This window comes from Cuculus canorus, chromosome 3 (genome assembly GCF_017976375.1).
Source record: "Cuculus canorus isolate bCucCan1 chromosome 3, bCucCan1.pri, whole genome shotgun sequence".
Classification (NCBI taxonomy): domain Eukaryota; kingdom Metazoa; phylum Chordata; class Aves; order Cuculiformes; family Cuculidae; genus Cuculus; species Cuculus canorus.
This window is the reverse complement of record NC_071403.1, coordinates 63002376-63020101: the sequence shown is the minus strand read 5'-3', so window position 1 is coordinate 63020101 and position 17726 is coordinate 63002376. Positions and strand designations below refer to the sequence as shown.

Here is a 17726-nt window from a genome sequence, read left to right as displayed (position 1 = left end):
GCACTTGTCTATCACACTTGTCCCAGTGACTCAGGAATGCTGTAGGTTACTCTGTTTAGCATGGTTTATCAATTCCAAGTAGCTGAGTTTAGTAAAATTAAATCTGGTACGCTTTCACGGTAAAACCATTCAGAAATTATTGATCTAGACCATAAAGCTGTACATTTTACTTATACTTTAGTGTATATAGAATAAAAAACTGACCTATGTTTGACTTGCAGTCCGTGTGTAACACATAGTAATTGAGATAGAAGAATTCTAAATGTTCTCAGCTAAATGAAGAGCAGTTAACTATGTGAAGTTGCAGGTGTGCAACTGTTATTGTTTCCATCATCGATGTAACAAATTCAGTTTGGATTTCTTTACAGATCAAAGTTTTGACATCCCAGACAGAACTTTTCACTCTACCAATACAACCTGGCGACTCTCTTCGTATGAATCAATGACTGATGTAAAGGAACTTATCCCAGAATTTTTCTACCTTCCCGACTTTCTAGTTAACAGAGAAGGTATTACTAAGAGGATACCAAAACTACATTCCCAAAACAGCTGTACAGTTGAGCCTACGGGTTAAAACTGAGAACATTTATATCCCTTGACTGAATATGCTAAGCAGTAGTTGTATGGGAGAAATCTGGCACGAATTTGCTGGATGCGCTAAAAAAGCTGTTATGTAGAATTTAAAGGAATTCTTTTCATAATTATGTCAGAGATGCAAAGGAGTTTCCTGCTGTCTGATTTTCCATTTGAATGCATGTGTGTAACTTGAACGTGTTTGCGGGGGAACTTAAGGGTGCTGCTTTGTTGATCAGCAATTGCTGTGCTTAACGGTGCTATAAAGACCTTTTTGAAGTCACTGTCAACTAAAATTTTGGAATCCTTATTCCCTGTTTCTAGGTTTTGATTTTGGAGTGCGTCAAAATGGTGACAGAGTTAACCACGTCAATCTTCCACCCTGGGCTCGTAATGATCCTCGTCTCTTCATCTTGATTCATCGTCAGGCTTTGGAGTCTGACCACGTTTCCCAGACAATCTGTCACTGGATTGACTTGGTGTTTGGTTATAAGCAAAAAGGCAAGGCCTCTGTTCAGGCTATTAATGTCTTTCACCCTGCAGTAAGTATTTAAGCAGTGTGTTTGGTCATTGTGCTTAACAACTTAATGGGGGAAGTTCAGTCTGACTTGCTTGAAAAACATCCAGCACAAAGCAAGATCCCTTGCTTGTGAAATCTTGAATAATAAGAAAAGGTTTTAGCAATTTCAACACAGAACTGAGAAGATCCCAGGGATTGCTGTGAGACTTTCCAGTAAACTTAATTTCAAATAAATCTTCATTCAATGTAAAGGCTTGCAGAGCTTCGCTACATAATTATAACACAGATATACTGGATTGTTGTTCTTCAGCTGTAACCCTTACTAGCATAAGATTTGCTCAGCCAGGCATTCCTGGTTTCAAAGGACCTGTTGCATGTGTTTAGTGTTCATTCTATAGCTGGAAGAGCTAATAAAACAGTACTGTCTGGCAGGGGTGGCTTTTCCTTTTCAAGCAGTCATTCAAATGCTTTTTTTCCTTTTTTTGTGCTTAAGTATTGATTTATTTATTACCTTAAATTTCAAATAGTTTCTGTGAGTTTGTTCATTCTTTTTTAAAGAGAAAAGTCAAAGCCTTTGTCAGTGTGACTGGGGAAGAGTGTATGGTACACAACTGGAGATATGGAAAAGACAAGTAGAACAGAAAAAGAAATTGCAAGTCTCCTGAAATAGAAGGTTCCTCGTCCCCCCATGCCCCAAACCAGAGCTTTAATACATTAGTTTTTCTGTACCTTTTTATTTTTCTCAATTTGTTTGTCTTCAGCAACCCTTCTGGTTTTGCACAGATTAGAAAACGTGCTAAGAAAACATGACTAACTTCTGTCAAAGAACTAACACGCAGCAGCATTCTGTGCTAGCAGTTTCCCCTTAGCTGCTATTGGTGAACATTTCCAATTTTTCAGCAGAGCTTTCCTGAGCGTATTCCAGTTGCAGCTGACCAATCTATGCTAAAGCAGACTCCTAAACATGTTGTGCACTTCGCAGTGACAGCTCTGCTATAGAAGTGATTCACCAGCAGCAGCAGCATTTGGAACAAGCACATTTCTAGGACTAGATTGTCAGACATGTATTCCTGTGGAAGTGACTAACAGAAGTTAGTCATGGAATACATGTAGGAGCAACTCACGTGATAACGTGGTAGTATGTCCAATGAATAAATATCTCCACTGTTCTCTTTAGTTAGCACAGCCGTTCTGGGATGGCTTTTGGTCCAAGTCTTAACAAAGCAACCGTGGAGTCTGCTTCTATATTTGTGTGCATGGGTTGAGAAATCTTTTCCAAAACCAAACTAGATAAGCTTATTCTTGCCTCCTCACCCTTTTTTTTTTCCTTTCTAGACCTATTTTGGGATGGATGTTTCTGCTGTTGAGGATCCTGTTCAGAGAAGAGCTCTTGAAACAATGATAAAAACATACGGGCAAACACCTCGCCAGCTGTTCCATACAGCACATGTTAGCAGACCTGGATCCAGGCTTATTATGGAAGGAGAACTTCCTGCTGCCATGGGATTACTGGTGCAGTTTGCTTTCAGAGAAACCAGAGAACACACTAAAGAAATAATATATCCAGTATGTCATTTTCATTTGCAAGATGGTTTAACTTGTTATCTATATTGTATCATAAAGAAAATACACAAAATCAGTGAAGTGACAGTGAAAATTATTTTCATGCAATTCTGATATATGTTGTCAAACTAAGGACAGAAGTTACCTTGGTTATAGCAAATAGATGTTGGAAAGTATTTCACTTGACCAGTGTTATACTGTGATCAGTTCTGGAATCTGTCTGAAGCTATAGTAGGTAAACACATACTGTGCTTTATGCTATCCTCAACTTTTTCATTGTTGGCAGGACAGATGAACTTTTTTCACTTCAAACACTTGTTTCCCTAAAGTCCAGTGAGAACTTGAATCCTTGCATATAAAGAAATTGGTAGCTTTCCCTACGCTAGCTGAACTGCCATCTTGCTATCTCAGCATTTAAAGAAGTGGGAAAACTCCCTTAAAGCTAATAATTTAGTTGATGATACTACAGTGCTTCATACTTGGCTTACTAGAATTTTTAGACTATTTCAGCAGTCCTTACAATGTGATGACTGCTCATGGGGTTGATATGAATGATTCTCCTTGCTAATGAAATAATATTTTTCTGAGAAGTTTTTACCACCTTTTAATTTGAACCATACTTATGCTTGTTTTAGAGTCCGTTACCGTGGATAAAAGGTTTGAAGTGGGGAGAATACGTTGGTTCCCCAAGTGCTCCAGATCCTGTTGTTTGCTTTAGCCAACCGCATGGAGAAAGGTTTGGCTCTCTCCAGGCTTTGCCAACTAAAGCGATCTGTGGTTTGTCCCGCAAGTTTTGCCTTTTGATGATATATAGCAAGGAGCAAGGTATGAATTTGTGCATAATACATGTAAAAATGAGAGTTGAATATTTTATATCTAATGCTACTATTATTCTCCAGCAAAATTCCCAAATTTAGTCAGTTTTGCCAAAGATTTATTTATAAATCCAGTAACAGCTTCCACGTGTGTAGTATCTTTCCTGGAGACTGGATATTGCTTTTAATTTTCAAAACTACATAAAGCATCCTGTAAGTAAGTTGATACTTTTCATTAAAGTGACAGAAGCATGAGGATTTATCTTTAGAAATTGCCAGCAATTTCAGTCCGAGAACTGAAGAACAGATGAGAAGCATATGTAACAACAGAAGGAAAAATTAAAGGAATGTGTTTTTGCAGGCAGAGAATGAGGGACATTATCAGTAAAAAGCAGAGATAATGAATCATTTGCTTGCAGATAAACTTTGAAGGATCTTACTGATAATGTACAAACAGGTTCTCATGCTCTTTTCTTTGTAACATGTATTGGTGAATTTTTTTTAAAAAATAAACAGCTTTACATTTAGTCAACAAAATTTAGTAAGATTCTCCTTGAAGTTATGAACAATCATTTTGCTAGGTGGGAAGTACCGTCTGCCTCTTCCCCTTTTCTCCACTCCCAATGGATGCAACATTTCTTCAAAAAAAGCTTTGTCTAGGTGGCAAACTGTCTTTGGAGATCACTGGATGTTACATAGTCTTTGAAAACTACGTTGCGTTACAGATTAAGTCATAGCCTAACAGGAAGTATCTTGTTTTGGAACTTTATAGTTTATGTTCTATCTTGTGGTAGAACATAGACCTGAGGTTTTTTATTGTTGACTATCAAAGGGATCAAATCTCTTGTTCAAATGTGATAATATTACATGCCTTCCTTCAGGTGTGAGAAGCATGCACAGCACAGATATTCAGTGGTCAGCTATCCTGAGCTGGGGATATGCAGATAACATTTTACGACTGAAAAGCAAGCAAAGTGAACCTCCAGTAAATTTTATACAGAGTTCACAGTTCCATCAGGTAAAAAACTCAAATCTCCTGGTTTTCAATTTAATATAGTTTAAGTGTTGGCCTGACTTGGCAGGAGGTTGCCTTGCTTTCGCTTTTTGCCTAGCCTGTGGTAAATAACAAATCTCATTCTTGGAGATGAACATGCAATCACCATTGTAGTTAATCTGTCTGATTCTCCTTTGCAATGTGTCCCTCATTGCTCTAGTGTATCTTGCTCCTGGATGTGTCCCTGTACTAGGTAAAGATCCCTGTTGAATGAATTTGATTTCGCTACTTTTTTCTCCTAGAGAATATTGGTGCGGATTTGTGAAAGTGTAAGTTCTGTGCTAAGAACAATGAGTATAGGAAAAAATTATAGATGGCTCCCACTAGAAGCAGAACTCCACTGTAGCTTAGGATTCCTCTGAAAATGATTGTCTGAAAGATTGTAGGGGAACACTGCATAATCTGTTATGCTGCAGTGGTTGGTGAGATTCTACTGATAAGATTCTGGCTGATGATGTGGCTGTATCATCTAGAGATCTGCAGTAGTTCACTGCTCTTCAGCTGTGAATTCTGAGCTACACGGAATTTCCCTCTCTACTGTAGCATCTGACGTAATAGCAAATATGACCTATAAGAGGTATATTTTAACTCTTGGATTTCTTTAGCTTAGCTATTTTACATGACTGCTTTTAGGATAACCACTAAAGAATTAGTTTGACCAAATGCTATAAAAACAGCAATTGGAATAGTTCCTGTTCTGAATTTTTTTTTTTCCTTTATTTTCTTTCCAAGGTAACAAGTTGTGCTTGGGTGCCAGACAGTTGTCAGCTGTTCACAGGTAGTAAATCTGGTGTCATCACAGCATATATGAACAGATTCACTAGCAATACGGTAAGTTCCATTGGACAGCATTTATCTTTAAGGAGTTAGCTGTATTCACTCTTACAGTTTTTTTTTTTTTAAGGAAGAAAAGGGGAATGTATCATATTCAGGACAATTGCTAAAAGGATTATGTGCTTGTTTAGTATTTATTTTTGAAGGATCATCTGACATTGTCAAATAGATTTATCTCAGCATGTGTATTTGTGGGTTTTCCTTGAGCTGTTCTTATACTGCTAGCCTTTATCGGCCCTCATCATCTGGGTGCATAACTGATCACACATGCAGCTCTGACTGTATTCAGGCTCAGGCTTGGAATTTAAGCTCTCTGGCACAATAAAGCTCCCTATATTAAGGAGTAAATTTTTTTGTGAAGGAGACATAGCCTTTCAAAGCCTTAACTGAAACTGTGGAATGCATTTCCCTGAAGTAAACAATATTTCAAACACAGAAGGCACTTACGCTCCAGAAAGCCAGGATGAAATCTCTGGCAGTATGTATATTAAGCACTAAGTCTTTTCACTTTGTCATATTCCCAAAGGGAAAAGGCTTTGAGGAGAGAAGGGAGAAAAAGAACTTATATTACTTAATGCGTTAAATACTAAGATACTAGTAGAAATTGTCCTGATACTGTATGTGGATAAGCATGGTATTAAATTTGAAATTCACCTCCCAGTTTAGACTAAGTTTCTGAGCTTCTGTCTCATTTTATCCGTCGGTTACTTCTACTCTTCATAACTTTAACAAAGTTTAACTTGCTTGATAGGCCATTTCAGAATTACCTTTGGCAGCAACTAAACTAAACTGAGTTCTCAAATGTAGCTTGATATAGATATTGACAAATATAATTGCAATATTGTACTCCTGATGCTCTTGAATCAGTACATTAGCATGGGCTAGAGAGAATCTTGGTATGATCTGCTATGCCTATCCAGTTTCCTGTTTTCAACAATGGCAAAAAGCACATTCTTAGACTAGAAAGAACACAAACATACAGTGATTTCTTCCTTGGCTTTCTTCCAGTTTCTGGTGATCTGCCGCTTAGACTTGCTGAGCTCAGCAGCACGTTGAGTTTGGAAAAATGAAGGAGAGCTTGAAGCCTTCAAGCTTCAGTCAATTGAATCTTAAGTCGGGCACCCTAACTACTCGCCAGAATAGTGAGCTTGTAAATAATCTGAACTGAGACTTGGATTCCAGTTTAAAATTTTTTGAAGTACTAGAATAGAAATTCAATATACTTGCCTTCTGCAATGCTAAGAAGAAATTATAGTAAGGGGGTTATGGTTCTTAAGTTCCCTGCATTTCTCAAACAAGTGTGTTTTTTTTTTTTTTTGTTCAGCTACATGGATGTTGTCTTTGAGACCATCTTTGCTGAATTTTTTCAGCACTGACAGTTTTACATGCTCCAGGCAGACTGACCTTGTGCCAATTCTGTAGCTCCTGTTGTTCAGTCAGTTACTGAAGTGTAGGCTGCTGGGAATGCAAATGTGCTTCCTAGCATCTGTTCTGTATGCATCTTGTCAGCTGTTCGGTGATAAGGTGAATGGTCTGTTACAATGCAGTACTTAAAACATGACTATTTTGTGCTGTTTCACATTTATGTCTATGCATTGAATTTATATAAAACAGGTATGTTGCTAATTGGATATGGGAATTCAAAGGCATGCTGTCAGAATTGAAAAACCTTTGTTGTATTTCAGATGCCCTATTTCTCCTAGCCTTTGTTCAAGATGGTCAAAAAACTAATGAAGTACTGCTTTGAAACTGTGTTCTATGTTGACAATAAGTCATACCTTCATGAAGACCTCAGACAGGGCTTTCTGATTGTACAAATTACTCCAGCCTTCACTTGCTCAGTATTAGAATTGTCTTACAAACAGAAAGAGAGCACTTTAATAATCTGAATAAAACTCGGCAGTGATCATTTAAAGTCTCCACTTGAGTGCTCTAGGCAGTCATTTCTGATATCCAACAGAGGGAACTGCTATTTGAAGGTAGATACGTACCTGCCTGGTTTTCCCCATCTACACAGTGGTTGTCATCCAAAAGCAAGGGGGAAGTAAAAAACGGATGGCATTTTAGGCATGAGGTAGTTATTTCATAACTTGTTAGACCTTAATATAGTCAGTGCTAAAATTCCAGCTTGTCTTAGTACAGTATTATAATATTATTGCAATAACTCAGTGAAGACTCAGTAAATCATTGCAAGCTAGTACTGCTATAGAGAGAAACTGCTAAAGGTGAGTCCTGCTTTCAGTTCATTTGATTTGCATTGAAATGCCAATCAACAGCAAACAGCAAAATCAGTTGTTGTTCAGAAAATCAGAAGTCTTGATTGTCACTAGAAAAGTTTAGTATAAGTTCTTGCTCTAAACTGAGCAACAATTAAAGAAGGATCTGCAGAAGTCAAATGCCGCTGTTGCAAGAATGGCAACTGGCTACTTTCATGTGTCTTACTTAGATGAGGTGTGCAGTAGGAAGAGCAAAATAGCAGGTTGTCTTCTTGAAGAAAGTGTATTGACTTTTGCTGTAGTACATAGATTATGTTGTCCCTCTTAGCACAGAAAGACATCAGTTTTTTGCAAACTAGACTTAAGCATATGTATATTTTTATCTTGTCTGTTTCTACTCTGAGGCTTTCTGTAGACCTGCAGTATCATCCTGTACCCTCATACAAAAATGCAGACAGTGTGCTCTGACACATGAGGAAACAAGCAGAAAAATGTTCCTTTCTTTTACAAGAAAAAGAATTTTTCTAACTCTGTACAGCAAATTGTCTTTAAATTAATTAAAACATTAGTATTCTGATTAAGCGGCTCCTTCAATTTAGCCGGTTTTCAGAAAGTCTGAATCATTTCAAATGATGTAACTTGAATGAGAAGTGTCATTTGATGTTAAATTTGCCGCTTTAATTTTTATCTAGCGGTTTCTATGTTTAAACTTTACTTCCTGCATATTTTTCCAATGTGGTATCACTGAAGGACTTGGCACCAGCTTGAGGAATTCCCAGTAATTTACTGTATGTGGAGTGATAACTGCTGAGCTGGGTTTTCCTTTGTTTCCAAGTGCTTCCTATAGGTGCTAAAATATTGAGGACTGGTTTTGCTGTCATGTTGAAATAGCAGTCTTGCAGAAAACAAATCGGCTGATTACAAGGTGTGTAATTGAGACAGAAGTACAAGATTTTTTCTTTTCGATTCATTTGCCAACATCAAAATGTTTGCTTACACTAAAGCACTGGAAGCAAAAAGTTGAACTTTAATGATATGTATGGCTTACTTTGTAAAGCATTGAATGTAATAAAGCAGTAACAACATTATTAAAGAGACTACATTAAAAACAACAGGAAGCATTTTTTAAATCTAGGAATTAATCTTGCCCCAAGGCTTATCCTTTTCAGAAAAAAAAATGCATTAGGTTTTTTTTCATGAGTTCATGTTTTATTTTGCTGTTTTTCAGCCTTCAGAGATAGAAATGGAGTCTCAAGTCCATCTGTATGGTCACACAGAAGAAATAACAAGCTTGTTTGTGTGCAAACCATACAGTATAATGATAAGTGTCAGCAAAGATGGAACCTGTATCATATGGGATTTGAACAGGTACACGTATTTGTAACTTTTTCCAGTGGCTTTCTTTTAAATACTTGTTTTCCAGCTTCTGGGTATCTTTACTTGTTTAAGGTTAACCGAATTTGTTCTGTATAATCTTAAATGTAAGTCAAACTCTTACTGTTTTTTCCCATGAAAGGTGCTGGCATTCTATAATGAATATGAAAAACTACATCATAATGCATCATATTGATTGAAATTAATATAACTTAAATATTCCTCAAAGAACCTTTTCTGTATTTGAGCCTGAACTTTACGTTTGTCGTCTTAATTTTCTTCAGGCTATGCTATGTCCAGAGCCTGGCTGGGCACAAGAGTCCTGTGACTGCAGTTTCAGCTAGCGAAACCACTGGCGATATTGCAACAGTTTGTGATTCAGGTATGTTTGGCAGTTGAGAAAGCTCTTTTGACTTGCAGACCAAATAAATCATGAGACTTGCTATTGTATTAGTTACTGAGTGTGTGTTTAATCATCCAAGGATGCATAGTCAAATAGGGAGTGCTGTTTGATTCGGGTTTTTTTTTTTTTACATAGGAACATAATAGTTTCTCCAGAAATTTCAGGGAGGTATTTGAGTAAAATGTAGAAATATAGAAGCAAACAGCTTGATGTCATTTTATAAAGACTTGACATTTCAACAGATTTCTGGGAGACCTAAATTCTGTGAAGTTGGCTGCTTTCATTTTAAGAGATTTGTTAACAGAGGTACAGTTCTTCAGGGGAGTGCAGTGTATTACAGAGCAACAGAGTTTTGTTACTCACTCTATCACTTTAAATGCTTCAATACCTGCAGAAGCAAACACAAATTTGCTTAGCTGTTCACCAGGTTAAAGAAAAGAGGAATAACGGCCATACTAAAGCAGAAACAGCAGATATTTTTTTATTAGGCCTCCTCTAGAGGGAAATGATTCTCCTCCATCTTACTTTATAGCAAGTTTTTGCACTGTTTTGTTTTCCACATAATACTGTTTCTGGATGAGAGCATTAAGACCTATCTGAACAGTGGGGTTTTGAGCATTTAATAAATGAACACCCCCACTCACTTGAAGATTGATTTGTGCTACGAGACTCTGTCAGTAAGGCAGGGCCAAGTCACACCATTTTTAGAGGCCTCACACCATTTTGTTGTCTCTAAGGATACCTGTGTGTATTGAGTTAACTTGAGACTGGGGTGAATATAGGCTCCATCTAAAGGACAGAATATTGTTCCGCTAATCCAAGGAGGAACAGAATAAGAAGGAAGAGAGCTCAGCCTTGTTTAGCCATATTGTTAGACCACCATTATTGACCCAGTTCTTGCTTTGGGCCAATTTTCTTTCTTTTTTTTGCCTTGAGTAAGATAGGTCTTGCATACTTAAATATCTTATTGTAGTCCTCCATAGACTGAGCCAAAACTAATACTATTCCAAATCGGGAGGTGGGGAAGCAAAATAGCACAGTCTGTAATATTAAAGGACAAAGGGAAATTAATAATTAATTAACCTAATATTTAGATTTTAAACTGAGATGGGGACTTTCAACTCCATGTCTGTAGCTCAAACCAATTTTTTTTCTGGAAAAGATTGTATTCTTCAGTTGGTAAGGGACATGAGTTTCAATCCCTTTTAAAACAAAGCAGTAGATGCTTTGATAGAATCACATAACCCAGATAATCAGGTAAGATTGTGCTTGGTACTTTGCTTAAAATGTATTAAAAAATACTTAAAAGTATTTTGCTTAAAATGCAGGCCAGGGTGTAAGAACTTGCTGTTTAAAGCAGTATGAAGTCCCTCCTAGTGCTTCCTTGTTAGTGCATGAAAATTGGTCATTAAAAGGGAATTCACATATCTTAAGTACAGTGTTTCATAAACATTAAGTGATGTCTTCTAAATCACTGCAGTGGATTGGTGGTTTGTGCTCCCTGTCACAAAATGAGGGAAGAGTTAATGTTTACTGCAGCCCATATCACTCCATGTCATTTAAACCTGATCTTTCAAGAAGTCGAATTCTTTAATATTTTAATTCTGTTGCAAAGACTTTAGCTGTAGTCTAATTTAATTTTTTAATACTGCCTTGCTATGTTCTGTTGCAGTTGGAGGGGGCAGTGATTTGAGACTTTGGACGGTGAATGGTGATCTCGTGGGACATGTACACTGCAGGGAAAGTATTTGCTCTGTTGCTTTCTCCAACCAGCCTGAGGGAGTGTCTGTCAACGTGATTGCAGGGGGGCTCGAAAACGGGGTTGTAAGGTAAGCATTTGAAACTTTTAGTTACTAAAATGACGTTTAATTTAGGCTCACAGTTTGAGAGGGTGTAGCCAAACATCCTGCTGGTAGTTGGCTTTATAGAAGGTGGACAAGCTATTGTTGTTTCCAGTCTCAGGAGCTGCTAAACAGGTTATGCTTTATCACTGAAATATCTGTAAAATTAAATGTGAAGAAAAATTACTCTTTCTTTCAGACTATGGAGTACGTGGGACTTGAAGCCAGTAAGAGAAATAACATTTTCAAAGTCAGCCAAACCTATCGTAAGGTAAAATGTCTTAAGTATACAATAAATATATTTTTCTCATGAGGGGAGGGGTGGGGAAGGACAGCAAAACAAAAAAAATAACCCCCACAACAAAAAGCCTTGAGTATTGAACATGGATTTGACATGAGAACAGGAGGTAAACACCCATGTCTAAAATGAGCAATGCAATCCTACTAATTATTCATGAAAGCAAAATGAGCACAAGTGTACTGTTTGTAATGACAGTAATAACCAGCTTCTGCTGCTGGGAGATAGAAATTAGGAGGATTCCCTTGAGAACCGAACAATAGCTACTCTTCTTATTCTTAAATTTATTTTTTTCCCAGGATCTGTGTAAAAACATGAGATAATATTAATTTTATCAGACTCAAATAGACAGAATTTTTTCTCCCTCAGAAATAAATGAAAACGCTGCATTTTCCCTGACCTTTTTTTTTCTGATGATGGAGGGAAATGATGGAAAAGGGAATGAAGGAAATTCAGAAGAACGTGGAAGCTGCCATTTTCGAGTACTTGTGTACTGAGTCCCCTTGATTTATACAAGCAGAATTATTCTCGTGCTGAAGTGCTTTTGGGACCTAGTTGAAGGATTGAGTCTTTGATATCCCCAGTAGTACAGTACCCTGAACAGAGGTCTTAGAGTTGAGCTGAAATGTTAGTCTTAATGTCAGCCTAGTAACAAATTACTCTGAAAAAAGGTTTTGTTTTGACTTGCTGAAATATAATTTAAACCCCAAACCACTAATCACTGTTTTTTAGAAACAAAAAACATTGTGTGATAGCAGTTATTGTCTGTTTCCTCCTTTACGGAGCATATTTCACAAAGCTTGTTGATAATGATTTAGTAGCTACTGAATAATTTAAAGTTTCCTGCTTAAATGCGACAGAAAATGGATGCTGACCTTCATGCTCTCTAACATTACCCGTGGAAAGACTGAAGGGCTTTACTACTGTTATAGCTTAAATGCCTGGCTGCACAAAAGTCCTGTGCTGTGACATGAAATCTGATGGATTTAGTTTCTGCCTTTTGTCAGCAAGTGAGTACAGAGAGCACCGAGCTCTGCTGTGAAAAGTGTTACTTTCAGAGGCAGAAGAGGCAGCCCGGGGAAAGAGCAGGATGCTGCTATTGATCCTACCCTTTTTTTTTTGGTGCTGCAAAGAAATAAGTACTAAACTGCATGGCATGGTGAAGTGCAAGACAAAGCTGTGGTTCAGTCTGTTTGGTTATAAAAATGAATAAACGGGTATATGCAAACGTATTACTGTGTTAGCATACTCAGTCTTGCCTGAGAGCTAATCTTTGGTTATACTCTTATAGATTTTTAATGTCTTCTAGCATTTTAAATAGCTAAATATGACTTAAAAATAGATTGTCATCTTGTTTTTCAGCCTTACATTTTCCTGTGATGGGCACCACTTGTTCACAGCTAATAGTGATGGAAACGTTATAGCTTGGTGTCGCAAGGACCAGCAGCGCTTGAAGTTACCCATGTTCTATTCATTCCTTAGCAGTTACGCAGCTGGGTGATGAGTATTTTTGCTGCTAACTCATGTCTCTGATGCACTTTAAATCCAAAATAGATCATAGAATCTCTTATTTAACTGGATTTTTAAGTACTTTGAATGTCTCTCGAAGGACTGAACAGATTTTTAAAAGCAGTCAAAGGTGGCTGTAAAATTGCATATGTGCATGCACAAACCTGTAGCATATGCAGGTCGCCAGGAAGCTCTGGTCATATACTCCAATACCAGCAAAGCGACTCATAACTGCTCTAACATGCAAGTCAAAATGCTGCAATATAAAACATAATAGTTTGGATTTTTTTAAATCGCTTCTTGGACAGAAGTCTTTAAGAAAATTATTGCTTATTCCCCCTCTTATGTTGTAAAATATCGGCAGCACCAAGTTCTGTAAATATCTATTAGAATGTTATCGTATTGTATATCTGATTAGTTGAGTGTGGTACGGTTGGCTCTGGGATAAGCAACCCAAAACTTAAAAATCCAAGACCACTTGAAATTGCTTTTTTTGAGAAGCAAAAGAACTTAGTAGGTGCTTTTTGCACCATCTTATGGTATTGTAATACTAAAAAATTGAATTTCTGCTGTCTTTAAATTTGTATTATTTTTGCCATTTTGTTAGTAGAATAGTCTTCACAGCAGGCAAAAATAAATATATTTGTCTTACTGATGGGTAGATGCCTCAAGGCATCATGAAGCAATATTTAGGTCATGTTTTGGTTTTGTTGTTTTAGTTAACTCCCTAACTTTGTGTAATACCTAGCTACTGTAATCCTGTGGCACCACATACACTGTATACATAGACAGCTTATCTTCCAGAGCTCTAAAAAAAGGTGTTTAAGAAGGCACAGATGTAGTCCTGTTCTAGTGTCACTGAAGTTCAATACACTGTAAAATGTTTGAATCTAACTGCTTGAATGCTCAATGTTCATAAGCATCAGATGGTTTGGAAGAGTTTACACAGATACACTGTGCAAATATGTTATTTATTCCTAGGTGCTATTTTTGAGCAGGGGAAAAAAAAATAAGCCTCTATTGTGAAAGGCTTAATAAATTTGAATTCTTAAGCCAGATCAAAAATTAACATTTCAGTTGAAGGATTTGAAGGCCTCTAAACCGGACACCATGAATGAGTGCCTACTAGTCATGTGAATGGTAAAACAAGAATGCTAAGCAAGTCTGATGTAGCTACGTTTTTCTGTTAATTGCTTTGCTTTATCATTTACATGTTTTGCTATTGCCACACAAACTGGTGTCTTCTTCTCATGCTTAAGGTTCATCTGCCTTCAGAACACCATGTATGAAATTGCCAGGTCATGATGAAAATTACATACACACAAGAAATCTTTACACTTCTTTTGAAAATTCCAAGCAGTCTTCGGATATTCTCATAGTCCATGACATAAAGGTCATCTTTGGTTCAATTAAGCAAGTGACTATGTACTGTATGAACTGAATTTTAAAGCGCGTATATTGTAGCAGCATTGTATGGGATGGCTTTAGTCATGTTTTTCACTGTCTAAATGTTAATGTGAGGTCCAAATACAGACTGAGAAGCTTCCTGGCTCATGTTGAAGTGATGTGCTTTATTTCAAAGGAAAAAAATGCAAATATTGTGGTTTTGGGGTGCTTTTGTGCTCCCTGGTTTGGGATGTTGCTCACAAAGGCTTATTTTTATAAAGTAGAAATCCACTTGTTACAAATCAATATGCAAAATTGCTGGCCTTGTAAAGAGTGCAATATTATATATTTTTTATGTAAAAGTAAAACTGATCTTTTTGAAGCAATGAATATTTATTCAGCTTAACATCCTGGAACTCGTAAAATAACATTGCAATAGTACCTGTGCGTGATGTACTGAAATTCCCTGTAAATGTCACATTCCATGCTGTCTTTGTATATACTCTGTCACATTGTTGCGTAATAAACAGATCTTTGTACCAACTTGTTTGAGGTGATTAGAAACATGATTTCTGGCTTGGTTTCGCATCACTTCTTTCTAGACTTATTGCACATCTTGCTCCAGATTAATTTGTTTCATGTTTTAAAAATCATGAAGTGGGGGAAGTTGTTTATGGAGTGCATTGTGTGGCCATCAAGCGGAATTGGGGAGTATAAGACTGGAAGAGGGGAAACCCTCAGCTTATCCCTTTCCCCTGTGTGCATGTGTCCTTCCTTCCTATAGGATGTGTGGCTGAATTTGAATAAAGTGGTAGCCCTCAAAGAAACATTCCCCCTCTTCTCAGCTATCTTCTCCCTGAAAACCTAAGTGAGCTAAAGGGCAGAAAAGCAATTCTTTTCTGGATTCTTTAAGGGAAGGAAGAAAAAAAAGGTGCTGGGTGGAAATTGAAAACTAGAATCTCTGGAAGGCTTCTGACAGATGATGCAAGGCGCAAGGCTCCTACTGCTGGAAGTTGGGGTTGGGGAGAGGTTCGTGTGTCAAGGCCTGTGTACCCGATACCACTTGCAGGATTCTGTGGTAAACCCACATCATTATGTTCTGTTTGTGATGATAGGTGGTAAGAAAGGGATGGGGATGCAATAGCCAGAGATTCACTTGCGGAGAGAGTGAATCTCCAAACCATTACTGGAAAAAGGGAATGGTGATCTTGGGTTTGAGATCCACTGTTTAGACAAACCCCTCACCAGAGATGGGAGAAGCAGAAGAAAATCATTAGAGAACTGACTTAAAATTGATACAATTTTCTGCAGGAGAAATGGTTTCTGTCATGAACTAAAAACACCTTTCACCTTTGATTCTGACACATGTACTTAAGAATGTTTGCATTTAAACCACACCTGTCTTTGGAAAAAAAAATTGAAAGAGTGCATTCATACTGAGCAAGAGCCTCCCCCCTTCCAGCATTTCTTGGCACTTACTATGCATTTTGTAGCTAGAACTCTAGTGAGGAGAGGGGGCGCACATGGGAATATCAGCTGATATCAAAATCAATCAGAATATCAAACTTTAAATATAGTTTTTAGTTTATCCTTTGCTCTGTTTGAAGCCATGTTGGCTAATTTTTTTGTTCTTCTTGCATAAGCAAATAGAAATCGCACTTCCATATCTATGCTGCTACTCTATCACAAAAAATGCTAAACAAATGCTATTTAAAAGCTCTGCTTGCTTTGCAAAATACCCACTGGAACGTTAGTGAAGTTTCTAGAGATACAAAGAGCACTTTCTTTGCTACTGTAAGTTACAGAATACTGGCAAATGACCTCTGTAAAGATTTGCTTGCCATTGCTGCTCTGGAGAGGGGTCATAAAGCCATTGGGTTTGTATCTGGATTTCTGCAGTAGGCTGTGCTGCGTATTTCACAACGTGGGCAAGTCACTTAGTCTGGCACACCATCCTGGGCTACCCAGCAGAAAGCAGGTTAGTAAAGCCATGGGCTCGCTCACTGTTTCCAGCTTTGAGCTAGCATTCCCAGAAAAAAAATTAAAAATCAAGATTCTCTAACGCAGTTTAATAACGCCTACTTAAGCCTCTCTGGAGTTCATGTAGATTCTAGGATTAGAAGTTGATGCTGGCTGTTACAAGTGTTGCCTTCAAAGCCTATAGGCCAACTCCTGTAGGAGACTCCTGGGTTTGGTGGAACGTATGAGTCTGCAGAATAAAAAGAAAACGTGTCTAGGTAATATATAATGAAAATACATTTTTAAACAGCCATTTTGCTCCTTATACTTTAGCTTAAAGAATAAAATTGTTAGGATCCAGTGGTAGAAGTCGTGCGTAAATCACTGACAACTGGCTGATTATTTGAACCACCTAGCAAGAGCTCCTTGTCTAATGCTGTATAAATCCTTTGTCTGGTGAATAGAGCCTTGTGTAGAATGATGGTGCGATTAAACATGAACGGAACAGTGTCAGCAGGGCCCTCTAGGTCTCTGATCAGTTTCTGGAGCTGTAGTTAAGGTAAGCTTATGCACTTACCTATTTGGCGAGGCACTGGCACAGGTTGCCCAGGGAAGCTGTGGATGCCCCATCCCTGGAGGTGTTCAAGGCCAGGTTGGATGGGGCCTTGGGCAGCCTGGTCTGGTGGGAGGTGTCCCTGCCTACGGCACAGGGTTGGAACAGGGTGATCTTTAAGGTCCCTTCCAACCCAAAACGTTCTTTGATTTGTATTCAGCAGTGTTTACCTTTCTCCTGCTTCATTTCCTTCTCTGAAACCACCGCCTTAAAAGCCATTGACTCAGTCTTTGAAGAGGCTGTTCTGGCTCCAAAGCACCTTTAAAAATGAGGTTGTTCTTTGTTTCCTTTCAAAGAGGAGATAAATGTGACTTGGAAATGCTTCTGCTGTATTAAAATGGAATGGGGAAAAGTGCTGAGAGAGGGATAAGAGACAAGGGTGACAAATGGATGCCTCTCCAGAGGAAACAGCCACTTTACTGGGGAACGAAATTGCTGGAGATGGCAGTGGCAGTGCTCCTGCCAACACGTTAATTACTGGGACAGACTAATTTTTCCGTTAAAAATGTTAATTGGCACTTTAACTGCCACTGACCTTTATGGCTGCCTCTCAAATTTGTAACAGAGAAGCACATAAAAAAAATCGATCTATAACACTGCATCGTTTTATTCTGACATTCCAGCCTCAACGAGGTGCCCCTCACAGCCCCTTTCCCTCAGCGGTTCCCTTTTTCACAGTATGTTTAGTCTTGGTTTTCCCTCACCTTTCTTTCCTCTGCCTGGTGTGAGGGAGGTACCCAACCCTGCGCCCCAGGCTGCGCCCGTTTG

General features: G+C 38.0%; 1 protein-coding gene across 3 annotated transcripts in view; it reads left to right on the top strand.

Annotated features, from left to right (window-relative positions):
- LYST (lysosomal trafficking regulator) overlaps window positions 1-15001 on the top strand; it is an 83610-nt gene extending 68609 nt beyond the window's left edge. For all 3 annotated transcript variants that reach the window (XM_054061390.1, XM_054061392.1, XM_054061391.1), the window contains exons 43-53: window positions 369-509; window positions 898-1115; window positions 2429-2659; window positions 3292-3481; window positions 4353-4489; window positions 5258-5356; window positions 8804-8943; window positions 9234-9331; window positions 11025-11181; window positions 11393-11464; window positions 12854-15001. In XM_054061390.1, the coding sequence (XP_053917365.1) occupies window positions 369-509; window positions 898-1115; window positions 2429-2659; window positions 3292-3481; window positions 4353-4489; window positions 5258-5356; window positions 8804-8943; window positions 9234-9331; window positions 11025-11181; window positions 11393-11464; window positions 12854-12992 (1622 nt within the window). In that variant the 3' untranslated portion in view covers window positions 12993-15001. The remainder of the gene's footprint in view (window positions 1-368; window positions 510-897; window positions 1116-2428; window positions 2660-3291; window positions 3482-4352; window positions 4490-5257; window positions 5357-8803; window positions 8944-9233; window positions 9332-11024; window positions 11182-11392; window positions 11465-12853) is intronic.
- The last annotated feature ends 2725 nt before the right edge of the window (window positions 15002-17726 follow it).